This window comes from Rhincodon typus, chromosome 6, assembly GCF_021869965.1.
Source record: "Rhincodon typus isolate 14 chromosome 6, sRhiTyp1.1, whole genome shotgun sequence".
Lineage (NCBI taxonomy): Eukaryota > Metazoa > Chordata > Chondrichthyes > Orectolobiformes > Rhincodontidae > Rhincodon > Rhincodon typus.
In genome coordinates, this window is record NC_063337.1 from 50,804,190 (window position 1) to 50,821,597 (window position 17,408).

The 17,408-nt window shown below is 38.6% G+C and overlaps 1 protein-coding gene across 7 annotated transcripts in view; it reads left to right on the plus strand.

Annotated features, from left to right (window-relative positions):
- Nucleotides 1-17,408, plus strand: part of lonrf2 (LON peptidase N-terminal domain and ring finger 2) — a 92,808-nt gene that overhangs the window by 31,800 nt on the left and 43,600 nt on the right. For 2 of the 7 annotated variants that reach the window (XM_048597994.1, XM_048597999.1), the window contains exon 11: nucleotides 1,704-1,853. In XM_048597994.1, coding sequence (XP_048453951.1) covers nucleotides 1,704-1,853 — 150 coding nt within the window. Of the gene's footprint in view, nucleotides 1-1,703; nucleotides 1,854-4,611; nucleotides 8,206-8,292; nucleotides 8,456-14,227; nucleotides 15,660-17,408 lie in introns of those variants that run through there. The other 5 variants (XR_007262264.1, XM_048597997.1, XM_048598000.1 and 2 more) reach the window with 5 other exon arrangements.

Here is a 17,408-nt window from a genome sequence, read left to right on the forward strand (position 1 = left end):
TGCTCTTCTGTCTTTGCTACTGATGTGACTAATTGCTTGTGTGCCCACATTGTATTCTATTCACACTTTTTTTTTTTTTTTTTTTTTTTTTTTTGTCCCCCTTATTTTTTTTTATCCCCTTTTTTTTTTTTTTTTTTTTGCTCAGTTGACCGGACTTATCTTTTTGAGGTCTCCTTTTGTCATCTTTGCAGCTTGCTTCACACCTAAACTGTATAACCTACAGATTCAGCATGTTCTCTGCTCATGGTGCAGAAATAGCTGCCTCGAAATCTCCCTATTCCTCCTTTCCCCTGAGGGAAAGAACAAGCTTTCTTCTTCCATACCTATGGTAACTTCATAAAAATGAAATATAATATAGAATTTTTATTGTTATTACTCATGACACATTTTTGTTTTCATTCTGCACAAGGATGGAAAAAAAGGTTGTAGCAGAACATTGCATGTGACCATTCTGAATTCAGCATGACAATAGGCTCAGTTATTGGAGTTTAAAAACGGGCTTGGGTTGCCTCCCTGGTAGGAAACTGCAAGATATTCATACATAGTCTCCAAGCCTCTTGGAAGTGATAGGCATGTTAAATTCCACAAGTGGTTATAAGGTAAACTAAGATGGATGGGAATTAGGGATCAGAAGATAGTTAATCAGCATTTCTACCTGGATACAAGGCCCAAGTATTCATCAGAACTAATTATTTCATAACATCTGGATGTCACTGGATAACTCCTCCCTTTTATTGACCTTGAGCTGAGGAACTTGCTATACCATTTCACAGAGCAGTTACCAATTAGCGTAGATTTGGAGTAAACATGTCATAGATCATAGAATCCCTACAGTGTGGAAACAGGCCCTTTTAGCCCAACAAGTCCACACTGACCCTTGCAGCATCCCACCCAGACCCATTCCCTTATAACCCACCTAATCTACACATCCCTCAAGACTATGGGGCAATTTTGAATGGCCAATGCACCTAGCCTGCACATCTTTGGACTGTGGGAGGAAACCCACACAGACAGTCACCTGAGGGTGGAATCGAACCTGGGTCCCTGGCGCTGAGGCAGCACTGCTAACTACTGAGTCACTGATGTCTTTACTTGTCAACAGATTTTAATGTCCCTAAAAGACATTAGTGAATCAAATGGATTTTATTGGTTGTTGGTCATTTTATTTGCCATCTGTTTTTGACAAGATTTTAATAATTGAATTAAAATCCCACCAGCCTCTTTGGGATTTGAATGTGTCTCTAAAACACTAGCCTGGACCTGGGGATTATTAGTTCAGTGACCTTACCACTGTAGTAATGTCTCCCTTCAACTAAAATTACAAAATTTCTGTCTCTCCAGCCCCTTTATTTTCTTAGATTAAGAAGACGGTCCCAATCCTCACTTTTTGGAAAAGCTACAGTCAGACTCGTATACCAATGTGTGTCCCACAGCTCAAGTGTCTTACGCTTCATATTTGTTATTTAAAAACCAAAACGATAGAAATTCAGTGGATTACTGGAGGTGCAGTTTGCTACTACTTTGGACTGAACACCAAGATTAAATTGCATGAGATTTGAAGAATTTATCTAATTTGGGGATATGCTAATGAAATCCAATGTAATTGCAGGTTTAATTTTTTTTTGATATTTTGAAACTGTAGATACTAATTCAGTTTTGCAAAGTTACTCAATTTTATTTCACTTTCATGATTGATTGCCAAGGTGGAAGGAGAAGAGTATCATGAACTAGTCTGTCTGTCTGACTCCGTATATGACCAAGCTTTCACTTGGTTCAGTTCCCTCAAGGACAACATGAGAACTCAAATTCTGAATCATTTTGGACCAATGCCTGGCAAGGAGCCAATACCTCAGGTACACACAATTCATTGCAAAAGTATTATGCTGTACATTTTCTGAAGGTGATAGAAGTCCATAATAATTTAGCAATGTAACTGCTTTAGAACTAATCAACTAATGTCAGTTGCTTGAGGTAAACAAAACATGGGCTGGAGCATCTGTGAGCACTACAGAGTAGTAGGATGTAAATGCTTTTCAAATATTAAATGATGGTCTGTGTTTTGTGGTCAGTGACCAAGGAAAGGCTATCTCTGTACACCTTGCTGATAGCTGTTGTAGCCATAGTGTTTTGATTTCTGGTCAAAGCTGACCCTGAGATGACATAATTTGGCTGTAGTAATGTTATTTTGAATGCCAAGGGAAGGTGGTTAGACTCTCTTGGAGATCACCATTGTTTGGCAGGAATGTTGCTTGTCATATGTCTGCCCATGCCTGAAAGTTGTCAAGGGCTTGCTGCTATTGAGCATGGGTTACTACATCAGAAGAGTTGCAAATGGAACTGAAAACTGGTTATCAGTGAGCATCTCTGATTCCAACCTTCCGGAGTGATTGAAGATTAGACTCCAGATGGAATGCCTTCTGGCTGTGATGTTTGGCCACCAACAACCACAGTCAGTCATTTTTCCTTTTTGATACCAGCTATGATGCCAGTTAGTGGAAATATTTTCCCCCTGATTCCCAATGATTTTCATTTTAGAACAGCTCCCTGATGCCCCCACTCAGTAAAACACTGCCATGAGTAATCATATTGACCATGTCTCTGGAATTCTGTTCTTGTCCATCTTTGGACAAGAGCAATAATGAGATGTGGAATGGAGCAGCGTGTTGTGGAGTGTTTGTGAATGGCATTGTCGATGACCCCTTAGATCACTGAGAGGCTGGGATGAAAATTAGACAAATTTTCAATTTGTCCTTTTTTTTTCTTAGACAGAACAAACCTTTGCAGTTTTTATTTTGTTTTTGGTAATTGTACTGGAAAACCTTGACTAGAAGCATGACCAATTCTAGAGGTAACTTTTGAAATGGAGAGATGAAATTGGCTGAAGACTGGCTTTTTATGATGGTAGGGACTTCGGGAGCAGGCTGAGTAGATTATTCACGTGGCACTTCAAATGAAAGCTGGTTGCAAACATCTGAGCTCTGCCACCATTTGAGATTAGAAGTGTTCATGGAGTTGCATCCTCCCAGTTTTTCTATCCTCCACCATTCATCGGTGGACATGGTCAGAATACTGAGTTTTTCTTTTGAGATCACTTTAGTTCTGTCTGTAGCAGGTGATTCCACTGAAATAGTCCTGTTTGATTTTTGCCAAGGCAGCATTTTACATGTAGGTGTACCATGTGCTGCTACTGGCATGCTTTTCTGTACCACTCTCTGAATCATGTTTGGTGCAATCATAGAGTGACGGTTGTGCTGTTATAAATTGTGCCAACAGATCATTAGCACAATAAATCTACTAGTTAACACATGTCTAGTTTTCAGCTGCTAGACTTGTTCTGAATCAAACCCTTTTAGCATAGTACCACTTGGCACAATAAAAGATGTCAATTCACTTTCATGAAGACTTACTGTCTGGTGATCACTTTTTTTTTTCTCCAATATTGCCACTTGTGACAGGTTGGTGAGGATGCATCAATATCTCACTGGATCATTTCGGAGTGCAGGGAACCGTTGACCACATTTGTGTGGTCTGAGGTCATGTATAGGCCAAATCACTTAAGGCAGGCATGCTTACTACTAAAAGGACATTAGGGGACCAGATGGGATTTTGAGAACCTGGTAGTTTTCTGGACACTTACTAATGCTAACTATTTAATTAAATTTGAATTCCCTAGTCACTTTGGAGTTTTAATTATCCCCTGGGTTACTAGTCTAGTAACAACTCAATGTTGCCATACCACTTTTTTTTTTGAGTATCGATGTATTCTACTTCATTGTCTAATCAACAGTGCTTTCTAGAAGGGTCAGTGATGCCTTTTCAGGCAAACATTACCAAGTTTCTTCAACTAATAGGTTTTTTTGTTGAGGAAGATTTGATAGTAATGATTGCAGTAACTTGTGAAGAAATGAGACTTAACACTTCTGACCTTTCAATATCTGCTAAAATTGAACTGCCACCTGTTAAATATTTACTTACTACTGAATGCAGCAGCTCTAATTCTCACTGCACGTTTAGTAGGGAGCTATAGTGCAGGTACAGCAACTTCATAATATTGCATTACTGACTCTTTAGCAAGGTACTGTTGATGTTCTCTGTGACTGTTGTTTTCAGGGCAGTAATTTCCCAGCATGGATGCCAGAAATGTCACCCTAATTTATTCCATAATAACAATTCTTGCTAGTGCTGTGTTTCTCAAGTTCTGATCTTTGCTACAATGGGGTGGGAGGAAGAAATCCAACTTTAATAAATACCCTCTAGCAGTCAACTGAATGAAGGTCTTCAACCAAAATCAAACATGTTAGAGGGAAAAGAATCTCATGACTGTGAAAGAGTAAACTGAGTTTGGTTTCTGTCACAGATTCCACCATGAAAATTTTGCATGTCCAGAAGAAAACATGAACGTCTGATTTTAAAACCCAATGTTTTTTAATGTATTGTTTTATTTTAACTGTTGAAACCTACAACAGTTCATATTTAGAGACCAAGGTAAAGTGGTAATTGGTGTGGGACATCTTCTTTCTATTCCTTTGCAGCATATGGTTTAAAAGAGATGGCATTTGAGTACAAAAACACTTGACTTTTTAAAATTTTTTTTTTTGTTTGTTGTTGCAGTCAAGTCAAAATGGTCCTGCGTGGTGCTGGTGGCTGTTAGCTGTATTACCTTTAGAAAGTCGTGCTCAGCTAGCTGTTCTCTCAATGACCTCACTCAAAGATCGCCTTATTGCAATTCGCCGTGTATTGGTATTTGTAACCCGACAACGGCTTCGATCACTGTGATATTTGACTTGATGGGATTTTAAAGCTGCATTCCAAATGTTTTTGAAAATTGTGTTTATCAGTATTATCTTTTTGATCTAATCCATATATGAAAAACAAAGTCCAATCAACCAGGTTTAAAAAAAATTGTTCAAATTGTATAATTAAACTGGGTAGTGAGCCATTCCTTTGAACACATTAAGAAACCTACAGTCAAGAAGATGTACTTGCAATGGTCTGAGAAACGTGGGTTGGAACTGTTCTTTCTTCCCAGCTGTAGTAAGGCAGAGATATTGATTGGAAAGTAGTTTCTTTTAAATGTAGACTTCTCTGAAGTCAGTCCCTCCTAGTAATTGCAAGTTTGCATAACACAACTGTCCATTGTAAAAAAAGTAGCAGACCTGGAATGTAAAACAAAAAAAGGTGAAGTTCTGAGTAAATGCTATGTACATGGAACTGAGTGAATGGGACAATTTGACCTGCTTGTACAAAATGTTGAGATTTGCAGTTTGAGAGTCCTGTCCAATGTCTTAATCGGAATGTCTAGTGTGTTGAAATTCAAATCAGAATGCAATCATTCTATTCAAATATAATGTTGATGTACTGTGCAAATGTTATCAAACCACCAGTTCCACCTCTAGAAGTTACTAATGCTTTCTTTATGGAATGGCAAGAAACTTGCTAGTATTAATGTTTGGGGTTAATTGTATCACTGCAAGCTGTGGGGAAATGTGCTGCCTCTGATTTGGGAGAGTTTGATATCAAAGTACTGGTGCCACAGGTTGAAAGCTTGTTGTTCCGTAGCGACAATGGTTTGAATTTTGCAGTCGTTGGTGGATTAAAGGCTGTTGAACAAAGATCTCTTTTGAAGCTAGCAATCTCCAGCAAAACTTTTAAGTACTCCTTCTGTGTACAGTTGCTGATAGTGTTAGCAATTCCGAGACTGCATCAGCAAGTTATGCTACATAAGCAGCCAGAGATGTTAAAGCATTCACAGGCAGGCAATGAACCAACCAACCAACCAACCAGTCGAGAAGTACAAAGCTGTAAGAATCAAATTAGTTTTTCTTAAAAGAAAGTGAGTGTTAACGATTAGGACACTCAAGATTGAAGCTGAACTATCATGAGCAAACTTAGTTATTTTTAAATTTAGAAATTAATCATAGTTTGGAGACAAGTAGTAATGTTTCTCTTTTTTTTTAGGTTGAATCAGTTGATGGGTGATTATTACACCACCCTAACCCTAACCCTATCCGACATGGTTTAACGGGGTTTCCAATGCAATATGAAAGCAGAAAAGGGAATGCTTGGGAAAATTCTCATCAGAACAATTGGTTTTGCTGATTTGGTGAGGAAGGGAATGGGAGTGGGGGAAATACTGAAGTTGAACCACCTGTTGTCCTCCACCACCACCCCCCACCCCCACCTCAACAGTTACACTAAATACTTCAGGCATCAATTTAAAGTCTTCTCTTCAATCTCAATACTACTGGTCAGTGCCTGTTCTCACCAGACCAACAGGTCTTGATTATTGTAGTATATGATTTTGCTCATTGCCATTAATTTTACTGCAGTAAAATTGATATTGAGCATTTTCATTTTATTTTCACTTGGATTTGCAATTGTTCTGTACCATTGAGAAAGTGTTGTGTACGTGAATATCAATTGGTTTTACTCCTGTATTTGAGCCCAACAGTTTGGCTTTTTTTTGTTGGCCTAACAAATTGTTCATTGCTTTTCTGCCATCAAGTTTATCTTTGCTTGGTTGAGCATATGAAGACACTATTTTGGGGAATTTGCTTGATCACCCTATTTTCACTCTATTGTGTGATCTGACAACAGTGTCTTGGATATTTTTCTTGCACTTGTAATTGTTGAATTGATACATCTCTGGAAAACTTTTTTTTTGTTTTATAAACATTTTATCATGTATTCATGTTCCTTTTGAGTTTTATTCCTATTGTAAACAGAAAAAAATTGTAAGTTTTAATCTACTTAATTGATATAGAAACAAATGCAAATAGCCATTTCATTTGGAATTAACAATTAATTTCAAAGGACAAGCATCTGTTTTCTGTTGCTTGTTATACCAGAGAAGCTATTTGATTTGAGTGCAATCTAGCTTCCACATTCTGTGCCATTATTGTATGCAGATATCTTGTTATGAATCTCTGTACCTTTTTTTTCTTTTACTGTTTTACACTTTAAAATTATTCTCCAGCTCTTGGCCATTTTTAGTCTCTATTTTTGAGTTAAACCACAGTGATTCTTTACACTTTAACTGTAGCAAGAAAGAAATTGCTTTACCAGTTTTTCCCCTCTCTCTCTCTGTCCTGGTGATTTCTGACAGGGCTTTCTCTTTCTGCCCCTCCCCCACACCACCAATTCATTCCCTGTTTGATATTTTGGAAATACTTAATTTCATATGATTTTTATATGGTATAAAACACTGGCAATCATTTTGAGATGTTTTATTCTAATTTCTAACAACCTCTGTCAAACATAACCTGTTCTGAAAGGTAATGAACATTTTGGTTTGAGGTAATGATTGTGGTTTTTTTTTTAAAAATCCAGTGTTACTGTGAATTGTTAAACAGTAATTATGTTTTTATTTCACATGAAGATTCTTCACCAGTTTGTAGTATGATTGAATTTTTACAATTTCATAGGCATTTTCATAGAAACGTTGCTTTAAAGCAGCAAGCTTCTTGTATTTGTTCTAAAATTTAAAACCAAAATGAGCAAAATATATATATTTGTTACAAGAAAATGGCTCACATGAACGTTTATCCAGATAATGTCACCTGAGATTTAAGTTGTATTCGTCTTTGGTGTTCGTTCTGGTATGTGTTCTAAACTAAATGGACTATATACAGATGCAAAATTTTGTTTTGCGCTGTTGTTAACACTTTAAAGAATTTTCAAATGTGGCTATATTATCATTACAATTGCTGCCTGCTGAGCACTTTTTTTTTATAAACGGCAGTAATATATGCAAAATATCTGGTTTAGCACACTGAAACATGGCATCCAAAAGAATTTACAATGGTCAGAAGGAATCTGGTATTCAGTATTTTAGCAATGAAAATATGTCAGTGCTAGGCCCAGACCAGTTTACATTTATTATAGTTGCACATATACTCCAACATTGAACTTGAACTGGAAACTGAATAATGTTTTTTATTACCATCAACAATCTGCCAGACATTTCTCATTACAGTTTGTTGTATGTGACTAGAGGCCTTTTAATCTAAGATCCTTTTTATTTACTTGTTAGAATCTTTACACTGTGAGACATGCTACCATAAAATATTTTGAATCAGTGTCTTTTCTCTTTCAGAAATGGATAAAGCAATATGCTGCAATCTCTTTTGTCTGTGTGTATATATGTATGTATTATATTAAAGTACAAAATATATTTATTTGGATTAAAAACTTTATGAAATGATCTCTTTTGTCTCCATATATTGCCTGCCATCTCATTCACAATATCTAGCGATAAAAGCGTTTTTTTTTTTGTTTTTTTTTTTGGCGTAGATAAGAACACCATGAAGGAAGTAAAGACAGGCTTGTGATGAAGAAAGCTCCGCTCTAGTGCAGAAGTGAATGGCTTTCTATCTGGTCTTATTTCACCACAGTTTAAACTTTATTTATCTTTGAATGTTATTAAACAGGCATTAAATGTCACAGAACAACCTTAACAAACTGACTTTTTTTAACCTGGTTAACTTCAGTAGTTTTTAAATCAAGTTCTTAGATTAAATAGAAGTAAAATGGTAAATAGAACTATTGATTAACTAAAATATTTGACAGGAGATGGAATGCATATACATTATGTTCTGTGGTAAATAAGAGTGTACCAAAGATTAAATTTTGCAGATGATCAAAGAGGTCATATCAAATTTGTGTGAATGAAAGTTAATACTTGCAGGGTGGATCATGAAAGTTTAAAGCCAAGATAATTAATATAGAAAATATTTTAGCTTCACTTTTTTTTTTAAATATATCAAACTGCAAATTAAAACCTGGAAGCAGCGATGTGGGTTGAAGGTATAACAATATGAAGATTATCAAGGAAGAACTAAACTAATTATTTGGAGAAGAATGGACTGATTAGGGATATTCAGCTTGGCTTTACGTAGGAGAGGTGTCACAAACTTGATTTGAGTTTTTTTGAGGAAGTGATAAAGATGATTGAGGGTAGGGCAGTGGCTGTTGTTTACATGGACTTCACGAAAGTATTTGACAAGATCCCTCATGGTAGGCTGGTCCAGAAGATTAAGTCACATGGGATCCATAGTAAGTTGGATACAAAATTGACTTCGTCATAGAAGACCGGTTGTTGTGGAGGGGTGTTTTTCTGACTGGAGGTCTGTGATCAGTGGTATTATGGATCAGTACTGGGATGTCTGTTTGTAATGTACATAAATGATTTGGACAAAAATGTAGGTGGTCAATTTAGCAAGTTTTTGCAGATGACACAAATTGGAGTTGTGGATAGTGAGGAAGGTTACGAAAGGATATAGATCAGTAGGAAAGTTTTTGGTTGGAGAAATGACAGAATTTAATCTGGATGGATGAGATGATGCATTTTGGGAAGTCAGTTGCAGGAGGAAAGTATGCAGTAAATGGCAGAACCCTTAGGAGCATTGATATACGGAGGGATCTTGGGATGAAATTCATAACTCCCTGAAAGTGGCAACATGAGCAGATAAGTTGGTAAAGGAGCTCATTGTTTAGGGCAAGTTGGCAAGTCATGTTGCAGCTGTGTAAAACTTTAGGCCACATTTGAAGTATTGTGTGCAGTTCTGGTCACCACACTGTGGGAAGAAATGTGGAGGCTTTGGAGAAGGTGCCTGATTGAAGTGTATTAGCTGTAAAGAGATGTTGGACAAACTTGGATTGTTTTTGCTTGAGCATCAGAGGCTGAGGAGCAACCTTTTTAGAATATAAAATTTGAGGGGCATGAACAGTGGGTGGAAATAAAGAAGGTATGGTTAGTAAGCACGGATAACACCATAATGGCATAGTAGACAGTGAAGAAGGTTTTCTAGGGTTACAAAGGGACCTTGATCAAATGGGTCAATGAATTGAAAAATGGCAGGAGTTGCAACTGGATGAATGTGAGATGTTTCATTTTGGAACAACAAACAACGGTAGGGCTTTTACAATTAATGGTAGGACGTTAGGTATATTGTAAACTGAGACTTTCTTCCTATTCACTTGTGGGATGTGGGTGTTGCTGGCTGGCCAGCATTTCTTGCTCATCCCTAGTTGCCCTTGAGAAGGTGGTGGAACCTAGGGGTTCAGGTACATAATTCTTTTGAAGCTTGTGTCACATATAGACAGAGTTGTTAAAAAGATGTTTGGCATCCTTGCCTTCATTGCTCAGTCCTATTGAGTATCAGAGTTGGGAAGTCATGTTGAGGTTGTACAGGATGTTGGTGAGGCCTCTTCTGGAATACTGTCTTCAGTTCTGGTTGCCCAGTTATAGGAAGAATGATATTAAGCTGGAGAGGGTTCAGAGAGATTTACTAGGATGTTGCTGGGTATGGAAGCTTGGAGTTCTAAAGAAAGGCTGGATAGGCTGAGACTTGTCACTGGACCGTTGCCTCACTGGTTGAGAGATGACCTGATTAGGTTTATAAACCTAATGAGGGGTATGGATAGAGTTAATGGTAGTTGTCTTTCCCTAGAATGGGGTATTTCAAGACTAGAGGCATGTTTTTAAAAATGAGGCAAATGTTTTTACCCCATGGTTCGTGTGCAAAATGAACTACCTGAGGAAGTGGTAGATGCAGGTACAACTATAACATTTCAAAGACACTTGGATAAATACATGAATAGGGAAAGTTTGGAGGGATATGGGCCAGGAGTCGGTAGTGGGACTAGTTTGGGATTGTTTGGCATAGACTGGTTGGACTGCAGGGCCTGTTGCCCTGTTGTATGACTGAAATAGTAGGGGGCATAGGTTTAAGGTGAGAGGAGAAAAGTTCAAAGGAAATGTACAAGGAAAATATTTTTGCAGAGATTGATAAATGCCCGAAATGAATTTGTAGGGGAGGTGGTAGAAACAGATACAATAGCAAAGTTAGGCATTTAGACAGACCCATGCAGGGAATACAGGGATATGGACCATGTGCAGGCAGATGGGATTAGTTTAGGATGGCATCATGGTTGGCATAGACATGGTGAGCTAAAGGGCTTGTTTCTCTGCTATTGTTCTACCATCTAATTGAAATGAGGAAGGTTAAATATAGTGAGGAAGTTGGTGAAAATGCAAATAGTTTGGCTTTTTTTTTTAGCTGTTTAGTGGACATGGACATTTGTTTAAAATTTTAAACAATGTCAAGTTATTGAGAACAAATGGTTTACATCCAAATGCCTCAAGGAAATAGAATGCTTTCAGAAGTGAGGGTTTTTTCTTGTGAAGAGAGATTGAGCAGTTTAGGTTTATACTTGCTGGACTTCAGAAGAATAAGATCTAATTGAAAGATGCTAAAGGGGATTGACAATGATGTAAAAAGGATGTTTTTTGGGGCAATTTAGAACAAGAGGTCACAATCTTAGGATAAGGGAAAGCAGATTTAAAACTGCTGAGGAAAAATTATTTTTTAACAGTAGTATTTGTGGAGTTAGTGACCCCACAGTTTGATGGATGCTGGGACATTGAGTAAATTTAAGAAGGAGATAAACTTATTTTTAAATTTTAGGAATGGAATGGAATGGAATGAAAGGTTTATGGGGAGTGGGCAGGAAAATGGAGTTGAAGCTGGAATGAGGGTAGCCATGAATGTATCAAATGGTAGGGTAGGTTCAAGGTAGACATGAAGTGATGTATTCCAGCTGCATGCAACTTGTCAACCTACTTGATGTTAAGCAAAACAGAATTTATTTGAACACATAGTTAAAATACAAACAAAAGAGTGCAATTTAGAATAATAACTATTAGAAAACTTAACTGAATAATGGAATCAGTACCTTTACTAAGGAACTGTGTCAATAATGTAACATTCCATAACCACACCCCTTGGCAAAAAAGGGCAATTTCAGACAGATTCTCACATGCAGTTCTCCAATCCAAGTGGGGAAGAAAAAAAAATGGAGAAAATTCAGAGAAAGTAGCAGCTAGGAGACATTCGCTGAAGCTTTTAACATTTTGAGACCGCAAATACTTCTGCTTAAAACTAAATCTAAATAAAACTGGAAAGCCTGGTATGAGAGACCTGGCCACAACTAAGTTACTTCCATTATTCCAATTTTTTTAAAAAAAATGCCCAAGGCCCCTCAAATTGTTTGTTTACTTAGAGATAACTCAGCACCTCTGCCTTAAATCTCTTTTTCAAAAAGGACAAAATAACCTTAAATTGACAGCATCATCAAACCTCACCTCACCTCCCCCCCCCCCCCCACCCTTTTTTAAAAAAAAAAGCCATCAATATACTCCACTAGTAGACTACAATACATAGACATTACATTGACTCTAGGCATACAAGCATTTACGACTACAATTTATTTCAGTCTGTTTACTTCTCATCCTGCCACATGTATAATTTTCATATTGAATGGCTGCAATAAGAAAACTCATCTAAACAGTCTGGAATTTTTGCCCTTCAATTTCTCCAAAAACTTTGGAGAACTTTGCCTGAGGAAGGGTCACCGGACCCGAAATATTAACTCTGTTTTCTCCTCCACAGATGCTGCCAGACCTGCTGAGCTTTTCCAGCAACTTTGTTTTTGTCTCCAAAAACTTTGATGGATTATAATTAGTGTATTCAATTGTCTCAGACAGATTACTGGCAATATAAATGTTGTAACACCAACACCATGCTCAAGGTCTCCTTCTCAATTGTGGAATATTTCTATCTCCATGACTCCCTCATCCGCTCCACACTCCCCACTAGCCCCACCGCTCCCGGCAACCGTAGGAAGTGCTACACCTCGCCCCCACACTCCCTGCCCTCACCTCCATTCAAGGCACAAAACAAACCTTTCATATCAGACAGGGGTTAACCTGCACATCCATCAACTTGGTCTACTGTATCCGCTGCTCCCAATGTGGCCTCCTCTACATCGGTGAGACCGCTCTGTTTGTGACAAACATCAACACCTTCCAGTCGTGAACTATTTCAACTCCCTCTCCCATTCCCTGGGCAACATGTCCATCCTGCGCCGCCTCCAGTGTCATAGTGGTGCCACAAGCTGGAGGAGCAGCACCTCATATTCTGCCTTGGGAGCCTATAGCCCGATGGCCTAAACATGGAATTCACCAGTTTTAAAATCTCGCCACCCCCGGCCTCATCCCATGTCTAACCGTCCCTCTCATCCCCGCCTCTTTGACCTAACACAACCTGTCCATCTTCTCCCCCACCTATCCACTCCTTCCACCTCACTGACCAATCCTCACCACTCCCTACCTGCACTCACCTATCACCATCCCACCTACCTTACCCAGCCCCACCCCTCCTCTCACTATGTATTTCTGAACTCCCTTCCCCCCTCCCCCATTTCTGAAGAAGGGTCCTGACCCAAAACGTCAACTTTCCTGCTCCTCTGATGCTGCCTGGCCTGCTGTGTTCCTCCAGCTCCGTGCTGTGTTATCTCAACATCCCACAAACACACCCTTGGCAAAAAAGGCAAATTCAGACAGATTCTCACGTGGTTCTCTAATCCAGGATGAAAAACAAGTCAAGAAAATTTAGAGAAAGTAGCAGGTATGAGATGTTCACTGAAGCTTCCAACTCTTTTGAGAACCCCAAGCCTTCTGCTTAAAACTAAACCTGAAAGCTAAAAAAACCCCTAGAAATCCTGGTCAGTGAGAGCTAGCCACACGCAGGCTCCTTCCCTTGATCCAACTTTAAAAAAAATCCCAAGGCCTCACAAATTATTTATTTTATTAGAGATGGCTCAGTACCTCTGCTTTACAACCTCCGTTCTAAAAAAAAACCAGGACAAAATAACCTCTTAAAGTGACAGCATCGTCACATCTTCCCCAAAGGTCATTAATAAATCCAATAGATTTTTATTATAATCAATGATACTTTAATGGCACCATTTGCTGATCAATTCTGCTTTATTAATTAATTTCCAGAAGTGGGATTTGTACCATTTCCGCTGATTACTGCTAGTACAGTGACATTCCCACTATGCCACTGTGTCCTGTGTATGAAGCGAGGTGAGAAAGTCAGAAAGGATATAAAAATTTTTATGCCTAAATAAAATTTTAGACTTTGATCATAAATGTCACTGATCGTCTGTCATGTGGGTTAGGAATTTGGCAGCAATATTAAATGTTTTGCTTTAGTTTTGCATGGCAAGGGAATATAAATTAAAGAGATGAGTAAGTCAAGTAGTAAAAGAAATCTGCCTATTCTCTCACCTTGACCATCGCTCCGTGTCATCAATGCTCACTTAAGCCAAGGGATGTCGCTGTTATATAACTTTTTTTCTTTTTTCCTCTTTCTTTTTACAGAGGCCGGTATCCCGTCACCAAGTCACCTTTTATTTACTTGTACACAGTACCCAGGCTGTGGACAACCAGCTCAGAGTCAGTTGTCTGAGCAGAGGAGATGTTGTCGATTTTATATAGTGAGCAACTAGTTTAACAATTGTTGGATCTGGCTGGCCATTGTGCAACGTTCTTGTCTTTGTTGATTGCACCTGTTCATGTTAGCTCTGGCCAAAGTGTTAACAAGTCAATTTTGAGAAATTGTCAGTTTCACTTGATTTGATTTTGTCACATGTGGTCTGTTTCGCCACGTTGGGTGTAATTTGAATCTCAGGAATTGACTGTATCAAAATCTGTGCAGGCTAGTAATCCTGCCTCTGCTGGTCTATTTGTATCTAACCCGGTAGACGATTTTGAGAAGCCACGATGAGATTGCATGTTGACACAGCAGAGTGATTCTGCCAATGTATGAAATTGGTGGTCCATTCAACACCAAGGTGGTCTCTTGTAGGCTGTGTCTACTTTAGCTTTTAAGGTGGGTCATCTTGCCATTTCAGAATATATGATGTCAATGGCTGTAAGAGCTTTAGATAATTGCACACACCACATTGACAGTATAAAGTGGATGATATGGAGGGCTTGAACATCTTTCCAAATTTCCTGTTACTCCGAACCTCATGGATGTGTTTGCATACCTTAACAATTTCCTTGCTGTTAATACTGTGGTGTTGAACCATCTTGTTGGTCACATGTGTTTTGCTCTGGGGTCTGGCCTGGCCTTTGGAACCAGATTTCCTCCCGTGCGTGCCTTATACTGTTTTTTTTTACCACATGCATTTACAGACATCATGAAAAGCTGAACAGCTTTTGAGTATGAATGACAACCACATCTGTTACAGTTTTTGCGAGTTTGGTGTGTTTTCCTGAATGTAGTAATAGTGTTCGCTGTGCTTGGAGCACAGAATTGTTGTTTGCCATAATGGCTTCATACTTGCATCCATTCTCAAGTAAAGCCTCAAAGACGTGGCTCATTTTCTTGCCCAAAATAATCTTCTCAAAGGCTTTCCTTGGTGTAGAGGTGCTTATTAATTAGAGGGGCCTGTGAGGGTTCCTATTTAGAAAAGTCACAGTCATACCCTTTGCTGCAGCATCTCTGACGAACTGGCCAGTTGATTCTTGGAGTTGCTTTCTGGATGAAATGAGTTAGAGTCTGTTAATCTTGAAGTTAATACTTACCTTGAGCTGGTCTTTGAACATTGGATGTATAAGTTCTGCAAATCTCCTTCCAGCTGATGGAAAGCAAGATCTTCAGAGCTTGCTTCTCAGGACCATTTGTACTTGAGATGTAAAAGTGCATGCATTGGTTGAAAGGTTGTATCATTCATCGCTGACATTCTGTATTTAAATGTTTGTGTTCCATTTCTTGTTGGCGTTTTATTAAAAGATGTCAAGTCCAGCGTTTGTTTATTCCTTTTATTGATTTTGCTTCTGTCTCCTTGTTTTCCCTGTAATTTGCCTCTGCTCCTCTTCATTTTTCTAGTAGCTGTTCTTTCCTGGCCTTGGTTCCTTTTTAAGAGCATTGTTTGGAGAACCACAGCTTTCATCAGTCAAAAATTGCAGCACAGTTGCAAGCTTCTAATGACGTTCGAGCCAGATAAGGAGTGCAGCTGAATGGCTGCATCTTAATAGATTAAGTCTCTACAAGGATGATGGGGGAGAAAGGGGCCAACTTCACTGGAACAATAGCCCACTGAGCAATGCAGAATCCGGCACTGGTCATTAAGCAGGAATTTGGGGGTAAAGGCTGCTTGACCTTTGCGATAAGATGACTGAAAGACCGAAAATAGGACGCTGTAACAGAAGTAGCTTGTTTATACAATCTTTGGATGGATGACCTTAGAGTCAAAGGGTCCTGAGTGGGAGTTGAACTTTCTGGAACTCTCAGACAAAAATAAGTGTTTTAAAGACATCAACGGAATAGCCTAGGAACAACGATCACAGAAGCAAGTCTCTAAGCTCAGAGTTTGGAGGAGAGACCCAGCTGAGTGACTGGAACCTGGCTAGATATTCCTCACCAATGTTGGTAAAACCCAAATCCCAGTAGTTAGTCTGAGGCAGCTTTGTTTATAACCTGAGAGTTTTATGCTGTAGTGTTAAACTGACTGAGTAATAAATAAAGAAGTAGGTTATAATAACAGCAGAGACTGTAATCATGTCTTCACTGACTTTGATCCAGAAAAGGCATTGGAGAACAGGAGTGATGATATCATGTGGGCTGCTTCAACTTTCGTGCCAATTTGAAGAAACAAGATGGCAGAATTAACTGACCTCTAGGCAAATGTCAGGCTCATTAGTAGAGAAAATTACATTTTAGTGTGTTAAAAATTTTTTTAAGAAAAGATGTGTAGCTACACTGTCAGGGGAATTTACTTTCCAAAAAACCGACCCCCCAGAAATACAGGCTTCTAATTTGAAAGAACTAGAATTTTAATCAGAAAGGAAGTAGCTCTGTCTTTTGGCTGATCACTGCCCTATCTACTGATCTATGCTCACTGTAGCTGATTTTGCTATTGCCTGGATTATTTGATGTCTTGGGCTATTGATCTTCAATGAGATTTACTAATACCTTTGATAGAGATCTTGTTTCCTTACAGATGGGCCAACAATGCTAACCATGATTGGATGTTGCCTCCAGGGTACTTTTTTTTACCTGTTGTGGCAACGCTTTGTATCCTTTTGTAACATAAACTAGAAAACAAGTAATGTGGTATTGAAAGATCCAATCGATGTTTATTACAGCTCTGTAATATATACAGATCATATATTTGCAAGTATGTCCATGCCTGGACTAATATTAAGCTATTTGCTTACAAAGAGTAGCATGCTTCCATCAACACATGCCTCCACTGCCCTGTGTTGAGATGGAATTTGAGACCTTTTATATCCTCAGGACATATGCTATAGTACGGTGGTGATATCATGATCATGTCATGGATATTGACACACTAATTGTGAGATATAACATAACAAATCCACTCTTCCCCTATTGCTTCCACCCTCAAAGCAAAATGTCTGAGGTAACAATGATATTAGTATCATAAAAATTGAGCCAATCTCATCAGTTGCCTCTTCTGTGCCAGTCCCTTCGATTAGCCCACCTGGTCAAACATCCTTTAATGTTATCCCCACTCCAACCCAACCTCCG